This window comes from Penaeus japonicus, unplaced genomic scaffold (assembly GCF_977035675.1).
Source record: "Penaeus japonicus unplaced genomic scaffold, GWHDUDI00000001_assembly GWHDUDI00000011, whole genome shotgun sequence".
NCBI classification, from domain to species: Eukaryota; Metazoa; Arthropoda; class Malacostraca; order Decapoda; family Penaeidae; genus Penaeus; species Penaeus japonicus.
In genome coordinates, this window is record NW_028234413.1 from 6,449,124 (window position 1) to 6,459,123 (window position 10,000).

A 10,000-nucleotide genomic window follows, 5' to 3' on the forward strand; every position below is an offset into this window, starting at 1 on the left:
CGTTACATATCTACATAATCATAGGAGTTCCATTTGTTTAGACAAATTTTAATCACTTGTGAAAATAATTTAAAGTAATATAGTATTAAAGTAATATTATCACCCCGTTGAAGCGGGTGGTTGAAAAGTACTTATATTGGAGCATCGCGGCACCATACCAGGAGAGATCTTATGCTCAGTCACTGCACACGCTTGTTATCTAGCCCGCAGATTATTAAAAATAAAAATCATTGTACGCCTCAAGATTAAACCTGAATTGGGGTCCTTAAAAGAAACTGGCACATATGAAGACTGATGTACTTCTGTTACATTTCTATTATGTCAAGGACAAATATATCTTTTATATACTCACAAAACTTAGATGAAGAAAAAGTCCTAGAGCAACTATAATCTTTCTTACCAGCTGAAGAAATGACAATGATGACAATGACGATGACATTGATAATGATAATGACAATTTGAGATGATAATGATGACAATAATAATTACCATCTAACTAGTTTATAGTATAATCAGCTTCAAAATTTAAAGACTTTATGGACACAAGAAAGAAAGCAAGAAAAAATAATACTGGCTCAGCTGTCACCAAAAGTAATCATAAAGCTGTCACAAACTATTCCCAATTATAGCAATCATTTCCTTCACTTCCTATAATCACAAATATAATGCTGATGATGAAGAGGACTGTCTGTAGAAAAGTTGCTTCTTAAATTCTAAGGCTGATTAAAACCAGCTTTAGAACTATCATAGATCAAGTCTCTTATCTGAGAAAGCACTTTATTTCTTATAAACTCCCCCCCCCAAAAAAAAAAAAGAAAAAAAAGAAAAAAAGGGATTTATGTATCTAGTCCCATCTGCAAGAAATGTTTACTTATTGTGATGTTCAGGATGTATGAATATTTTGCAAATTATTATTCATAAAACAAAGGAAAAGAAAGGAAAGTAAAAACAATTAAAAGAAAAAAAATGTGAAGGGAACTAGCTTCATTCTAATGTTTTCATTTTGTGTAATTTTGTATTAGTAAATTTGTGAAGTAAATCTCTCAGAACAGAAATGTTAAAATCCCCTTTTAACTACTATTCAGTGAGAGCAATATATACATTAAAAATATGTAGCCCCCATTTACATTTTCTTACAACTATTTTCAGGATTGGAAAAAAACAAAATAAAAATGAACAGTCCCCTCATCATAAATACCCTCTATATAATTGAAGATACCAGGGAGCCTAGAAAGTAGAAGGAAGGGCAGACAGTAATCATGTAAGGAAAAAAAAAATTCCCATTCATATCTTTATTTTCATGATATCTTTTCAAACTCTCAGACCTATTACCAAGTGTCCGAGACTGCAATATTGGCAATTTCCTATATTTTCATCTATGGGCAAAATTCTGGAAAACCTAAACATTTCTCCATGAAATGTCTATAAGAACATCAATAACACTTCTGCTAGCTTGCCTATCCATCTTATCCTTGCCATACTTGCAACCTGCCATCTGACCATGTCAATACTCATTACAGAAAACACAAACAAACATGAAAAACAAACAAACACAAAACATACCACACAAGAAACCAAAACAACCACCAAAAGCAGGTACAACGAGACCAAATTACACATGATGACTCAACTGGTGATACAGAGATCGTGTAAACCAAATTTTGTGAACATCGTGTTTTGGAGGTGCATTATACTACTAGTACAACAACTTAACAAGGTTCTTCCTCAAGTTCTTTTTATGGGTGAGAGAGTGACAACTACAACCCAAAAGTGCTACATCATTCAGAGCAAGTTAACCCATTGGCAATGGTTTTAATAAAATATGTATACAGTCATGTGGCGGGTTTATGCTGTATGGCACGGTGCCATCCTCGCTTACAACCGATGCTGTTTTGACAGCAAATTATGTCATCCGCTATCAGTGGGTTAACATAGGTGTATAAAAAGAGAATCTGTTTTGCCTTGGTGCACCTATGGACATATAATATGTAGTATTAACTTTGAAATTAGCAGAAAGCCAATACAATAAAATGTATTCAAATAAGCTACGTTATCTTTGTGTAAGGTGCTGGGTCTACTGCAAGGGAGTTATAATTTGTTGCCATAACATGTATAATGTGTTAAAAGGATATAACTGTCTACCCTGGTTCTTGACAGAAATCTATATAAAAAAAAAGGAAAAAAAAAAAAAAAAGTATAACCCAAATAATTTTCAATATGTATCCATATACTTCTGGAAGATTTGCTCTTATCATAGTGAAGGCAATTCATATTTATGGAATAAAGGGGCAGTTTTGCATATCTGGCTATATCATAATTTAAAGATTTTACTGTTGAAAGTATGCATACTACAGTTCTTATGCATATCTCCAGTAATATATTAAACCATAAACTATATTTGTTGGACATATTAAAACCAGAGCTTCAAGAAAAAATTCTAAACTGGCAAGTTCACCATGTATGCCATATATTTATGGAATGACATCAATCTATTTGGAGGACTTAGCAATATGAGGCACACTTATTATATGTAGTTCCTTGGGTTATGACTCTATAAACCCAGAGCACATCTGTCCTTAGGTTGCAATGCACTAGATAGAAAAATAGCAAATTCTGTTTTTTTATAGGCCATTTTCATTAGGTGGAGTCATTTGCTACAAAATAGATAGGCAACAGTCAGTTTTCTTCACATAAAAACAAGACGACTTGTGAGCTCTTTTACTCTCAATCACTAGATATAAATGCCAAGACTAATGTAAACCCATCCCCTCTTCTCCCATAGCCACATAGCCACATACACGTACATAGATGTATAACCCATTTGTTTCCTTACATACATCTTTAGAAACCTAAAAGTTATGAGAATGACACAAATACTGCAACTGATCCTTAGACACTTACAGACAGTCAACGACATCACAACTACCAATGTTGAATGAACAGCGTTAGACAGCTGTGCTATATTTTCTAGGTCTCACACAAAGAGAAAACTCTGAACTATATTCATGCTTGTTACTATGATATAGAGAGAACTACAAGAAATCACTAGAGAAGGCAAAACTTTGCAGAATCATCATGCTTCACAATTCCCTGGCATGATGCTGGAAATTCTGAACAGACACTCAAGAAGAAGTAAAATAATATATATATATAAATACTTATAACAAGAGAGAGGATGAGCATGCCCTTCGACAAACTGATCTGCAAATGGACAGACAACTACAAAGCATTTTCTGACCTATGGACCACACAGACTACTAACACACCATTACATTAGGAAAGGCTATGGAAATAAGCTTTTTCCTTTTTTTCTTTTTTTCTCTCATTTTCATTCAACTTTATGATACTTGCTTTTTCTGGGTTGAGGCGCCGAGCATAGTCCTGAAGAAACGACAGAAACACTCAAGTAAGGGGTTTTAGTTACACAGTCAGCACAGACATCCTTGGGTTGAGAGCAAGGTACAGAAAGTCACTTTAAGGGATGAACAGCAGTCTAATACACAGAAAAAAATTGAATTCAAAAGTTCTTTTTTAAAATATCATCATAACAGAAAAAGTACAAATAAAATTGGCATATATTTACCAAATCCAAGCAACTTCTATTAAAACACTAAAATGTGCTTGTACTGAGCAAACAAGTGGAAAGGATTTAAATATATATATATGGTGTAATTTAAAAGATCCAAGCAGCTAACTTTTCTTGTCCAAGAAAAGCCCATTGAGGCTTTTTATACTGTCTCAAAATGCAGCTACTTTTATTTTGTTACATAAAATATACACAACCTAGGAGCCTAATGTTGAGAAGGCCCATTAAAAAATAAGAGGCTAATGCTAAAAACAAATCATCAAAATATATTTCAAACATATACATCTGAATCAATGACAAAATTAGGGAAAGGAGAATGAAAATCTGGGGCAAAAATAACATGTCACGCCAGAACTAAAAGAATAACATAATATCCCACCCTTTATGGCATAAGACTCGGCCACGATGCGAAGCGATCTTGTCGGGAGGGCTTTCTCGGTGAGCTGGTCCAGTCCTGCGGCAGTGAGGCGGTTAAGAGCCCCCTCATAGTCCCCCATGGCGTACTCCAGCTTTGCCAGCAAGAGCAAGGCATCCAAGGACACCTCCAGCTGTGGGGACAAATCTGAGTGTTAGCTCTCACACGAAAATGATAGTGTTTTGCTCAATGCTCTAGGGAAATTTAAGGCAGTTTTGCTTCTTTTATCATTTTTGGTCATTTATGATGCTAGGTGGAAAATCAGATGAATAGATCAGAGAAAAGGGATTTGAGAAGCAGTGAGAGACAAATAAAAGTGAAGTGTAAACTGAATACCATCACTTTTCACAATTCTGACTTTGAATACAGTAAATCAACTGACTGAACAATGAAGCTGTCCTATAAAAATATATTTCCCTTGGTCAACTCCTTCAATAAATCAGACAAGAGTGGAAAATAAAATAAAATAAAATAAAAACACCAGACAATCACAAACAGTGGAATAAGCAATATAAAACATTAGACTTGCAAAGCATTGACACTAAAACAAAAAGCATAAATTGTTCCTTCCTCTTCAGAAGACTTCTAATATGACTGTTTCAGTTACCCTAGATAAAAATAAGTTAAAAAAAGATGCACATATTAAAAATGTATTTCCCATGCTTATATCACTGTATTTCCTTTCACAAAAAGTAATCTCACACAGAACATTATTCATACATAATTTGAGGAAAGGAAACTTAAAACATGATAAAGACAAGTTTACATAAATACATACCATTCAACAAATTAATCAACACTGTGCAAGCCTAAACCATTTAAGTATTACAAACTCAACTTATCAAGTTCTCACACACACACACACACATGAATGCACACACACACGACATATATGAAGGAAAAAAAAAAAAAAAAGTGTCAAAAGTTCTACTTCAAATTTCCCACAATTATACATAAACTCTCAACAACACATACATACAACAAATATAAACAATAACCGAATAATCAACAGTATTGTAACTCTCACACAAAACTCACATACGGCGCACCTATATAATACACTTAGTCACCTTTATTGAATAGTGACTGCTATGATCTGTCAGATGTCAGACACTATCCACTAGCCAATAGCATAACATTATATCATCTTTGTTTAATCCATTCTATTATCAGCATTTTTTTTTTATCCTACTCATTTTTTCATAAAGCAGCAGATTCTCACTTCTTTCAACTATGGATAGTAATAATACGCAAAATATGCAAGTATTCCTACAGACAATATTTTTTATTTACTTCTCAACACTAATTTCCTAATACACTAAATATTTCAAAATTTTATTATGAAAAAATCTAAATTACGTCTCTGTGCTTCAAAATTGTTAATTTCGACTCATTAAAATCGCTCTACATAAAAAGTACATTACAAGTGTTCTACAGTTACAGCGAACTAAAAACGAGAAACTATAGACGATATCCTATTCCACATACACCTGATAAAATTGACACAAGTATCACTGTTATCCCTATCATAAACAGCATGTTGTTTGTCACATTACAACATTGTTATGAGCCACTGGTGCACACGAAGCATATCCAGACAACTACACAGCCATATGTGCTGCTCTCTTAACTAGTGAACCCAACACTGCATAGCTACATCACTAGCTTTAAACAGGACATGGAAAGGCATGACTAGAGCCTTCTGGTCAGGGAATGTCAGTAACAAACAGCATTGGATCATGAACGTAAACGAAAAGTTTTGGTTTCCGGGAAAAGGAGCAACAGTTCGAGGGAAGGCCAGAGAGAATTTACACGAAGTTATAGTGTGTAAGACACAAGGAAATGTTACGGGAGTGTGATTAACAAAACATGATAAAAGATCAAGATTGATCATACTACACAAAATACCTGTGACATACATGTGTATAAAAACTTCTCTTCCATATGATGACATGGTAAGGTCATTTAATCTAACATTTCCAAGTCCTTGTCAATCTTTATGGAAAAAAATAATCAAAATACTGAACTAAATTAAAAATGACAACACTAATTTCAGTAACCATGACACTAGCAGCCTTGGTTTTGCTATCTTACCTCCCCCTGTTAGCATAAATTTCGAAGTATAATTAATTATCATACAATCATTATTATTACACAATTACATTCAGCTTGAATATTATTCAGTGAAAAAAACAAAAACAAAAAAAAACACCCAGCTGGAAAAAATGTACAGGATGAACCTCACTAGTCTGGGAAGCTTGTGACCATATTTAAAACAGTGAAAGAGAAATGGAAAATAATAAAAAAACAGTACTATGTGAATAATGTAGAACCACCAAACCACTGCATATCAGCTGTTGTAAGTGTAAACTGTATGGTGGTGCCAAATTCAAATCACATTTTCCAACTACAGAGAGACTGCTTGACCATGAATTTGAAACTAGTGAGGCTCAACTTGTAAATACAAATAGTGTAATTTTTTACTTACCTGGATAATCCAATTACAGTAAAATAGTTTCCCATATCAAATATGACAAGATACAAAGTAAATAACAAAAGCAAGAACCCATAAGTAACTGTTGGTCAATCACGATAAAGTTAATTTTTTTTGGTATTTTTCTTTCTTTCTGAGATTTGATTCAATTTGACTTCAATATGATTTTTCCGGTCTTTTTGGGACAGTCAAAAAGACTGGAAATGATTTATGGGTATTTATCTAACATGGTTGAATGCTAAAGACTTAAGAGGGTTAGTGTTTAATATTAAACTATATCAACTCTTTGACAATATGGAAGTGCACTGTCCACTATGATTTGAATTCACTTTTTTTTTCTTTTACACATATATGGTTTGAGAATCACTTAACCACCAAGGAATCCCTTATTTAACCCACTCTCTGATTTTTTTGGTAATTTTTATTTTCATTACTATTATTATTGTTCCTAATATTATTAAAGGAACAGAGTAGAAAGATGAGGTAAAGTGAGCCTTCTAATTGACTCCTTGGTGACAATGCATTTGTGCAACCATTTACATGTAAAAAAAAGAATAACAGTAATAACAATAATGAAGCAAAACCACAGTGAACAGTGCATATATACATGAATTTCTGGTGTCAACAATTTAAGTGGCTTAATATGTATTTCACAAATACTTGATAATAAAGCTGAGATGAGAAAATAAATATAGATACAAGGAGATTGAGAGAAACTGCAGGAGGAGAAAGAGCAAGAGAGTGCAAGTGCAAGAGAGATAAATAAAGAGATACTTCATAAGATACATCAGCATCTCCTAATATGAGATGTACAATCCCTTATAATTTAAAAGGTAAGGCAGTGGTACCTTTTTATGTCATTTTGATCAAGCAGAATGTGATAAGTAAAAAAAAAAAAAAAAATCCCAAACTGATACCTTAACATCCCCTGAATTCTACAGAAATGTTAATTCAAAAATGTATAAAGAGATCCAAAAGAAGTTCATATCCTCTTCCAAGGACACCTTACCTTCTTTGCTGGTTCTCCAATACACATGAGCAAAAATCTGCGTGCATCAGAAAGGCCTGATTTTGCTCTGTGTACATTAGCTTCGGTCGGTGGGTTCTCTTCCAGATATGACTCAAGCTTTCCCTCGCCAATGAGGAAATTTGCAAGGGTTTCTGCAATGCAAGAACATTTTAACTTGATTATAAAAATGTAAATTCTGATTACAATAACTAATATACCTTACTGCTTGCTTCTAAACACTATAACTAAAAACTATTGGAATATGCAGCATACATCTTCCTTTTTGCTGTGCCTATTTGGTAAAGTAATGAAAAAGAACTGCTTTTGCAATAAATGATCCAATACCAATGTGAAGATTTGTAGATTTCATACAAAAAAAAACAACATAAGCACAAGAAATAATAACAACAGCAATGATAATAAGCGAATAGATAATTAAAACAATAATCATATAAAAATGTCCAAACTTACATGAAACAATATAAAAATACATTTAATGATAATAAGTGAATAGATAATTAAAATAATAATCATATAAAAATGTCCAAACTTACATAAAACAATATAAAAATACATTTATCATAATGCCAATTTTGTAACTGTTGCCATTTCTGGACCTGAAAACTGATCAGCAAGAGCAGAATAAACAGCTTAGCAAGTGGTAGTAGAATACCTCTATCATATCCATTTTCTTTGTCCCCACTACTTTCACTACCTGATTTCCCAAATAAAATTACAAAAATACAAAGAGTTCTGTGACTGGAGGCCTAAAATCTTCATCTCATCTGATAGTGGTCAGAGTCAAGTAATAGCTACCGCCTGTGTGCCTTCAGCACTAAAGCGGAGGCTAACAACTTTCCATCGCATATACTTTGGTAAGATAGATCTTGGAAAAATAAATCATCAGAATATATGTGATGAAGATTTATTGATCTTTGCTGAAACCCCAAAAGTAGGTAAGCCAGCGGCACAAATATACAGGTGAGGTGTAGAGGCCAATAACAAGTGTATGATTATAGTTGATAGGATTTATCCTCAATTTCTTTGTATACTGGTTGCCAGAGACCCCTCCCTATAAAATAAAAAAACAAATGGACCCCATACCCACACACACAATTTTGAAAATGCTCAGACAAACAGCCATACAAAAGTTTCTAAAATTATAGCATAAAAATATATATAACAACAAATGATGAATGTACAAATCTTCAAACTCTCCTTCTTCCGAGATCTTACATATGAGCACATGAAATGTTATGAGCTGGAATGGTGACTATCATGTGTAAAAAATATGAGGAGCCTCCCAGTATCAATTACACACACACACAGCTCGTAATCTCTCCCTCACCATGTATCTACCAGCCATTACCATCCACACCTATCCAATTTCATATAATGTCAATAGATAGTAAATGTATATATTTCTGGCAACTGAAGGCTTAAAATTCGGAATAACCGGCAGATCAGTAATAATGGGCAGCACAGAAAGAAATAATAGATCTGTAATAATAGACAAATTATCAAGAGAACACCGGCACGAGACAATTGATAGATGTAAATTTTGCCGTCTGCCTATGGTTTATGACAGCTGAATACATTAAAATCAAATAATATCAATCAGTCAAAAGCATGATGGGCAAGGCAAGGTAAGTTTCCTGTGATCCCATGATAAACAAGAAACAACCATCCTTGGGCACAAGTAGTAAGATTGGGGGTGTTCATATGACAGGGATGAGAAATGCAACAGGTGGTTGTAAGTAAATAAGTACAAAAATTACATTGTAATCCTCCTCATCAAATAGGGAGAAACACAAACACAGAGAAATATCAAATGTCCTTGTTACATGACTAGTGTACCAGTCATGCCCATCTCTTCTAGTTAATATTTAGAAAAAACCCTCGCTGGTTCTCAAAATAAGACTTTTTTCCTTTAGTTCCTTTGGTTGTGCTCTAACTAACTCCACTTGGTAATTGCTGAAATAAGCTACGTGAAGCAACAGTGTGTTATGGTGAAGGACATCATACCTCCCCCATGTGTTTTTGGCAACATAGAGCTTGAATTAGTTCAATATTTAACTATAAATTCCCAGGAGCATACTCAAACTCTATCTTGTGAGATCATATTTCCCTTTGCTAGAGTGCAAAGAATGGAGGCCATGACATCACTGGACTTTGCCACATTTGTATAAATCAAGTGATTGCATTTTAAGCTCTGGAAAGGACATCAAATCTCTTGCACACATATTATGACAAAATTTAGTTTGAATTGGTTCCTTATTTGACAAAAAATTACAACCAAGGTTAATAATGCTCTTTTGCCAAAATATATATGGAGGAGTTCTGTTGGCCTTTGCAGGAATGCCAATAGGTACATGGTCTATACTAAAGCCCTTTATGAACTAACAAGTTATTTCAAACAATTCCCTGTATTTCATTCTTATCTGTCTGAATTATACAAGGTTCATCTCATCAGAACTTAAAAGAGGGTTAACAAGC

General features: G+C 33.7%; 1 protein-coding gene across 1 annotated transcript in view; it reads right to left on the minus strand.

The window, feature by feature from the left end:
* Ttc7 (tetratricopeptide repeat domain 7) overlaps nt 1-10,000 on the minus strand; it is a 125,936-nt gene that overhangs the window by 114,669 nt on the left and 1,267 nt on the right. Inside the window, exons 2-6 of the mRNA XM_086541403.1 lie at nt 7,505-7,656; nt 3,966-4,134; nt 3,352-3,381; nt 2,902-2,967; nt 1,617-1,630 (exon numbers count right to left, since the gene is read on the minus strand). Of these exons, the coding sequence (XP_086397529.1) occupies nt 1,617-1,630; nt 2,902-2,967; nt 3,352-3,381; nt 3,966-4,134; nt 7,505-7,656 (431 nt within the window). The remainder of the gene's footprint in view (nt 1-1,616; nt 1,631-2,901; nt 2,968-3,351; nt 3,382-3,965; nt 4,135-7,504; nt 7,657-10,000) is intronic.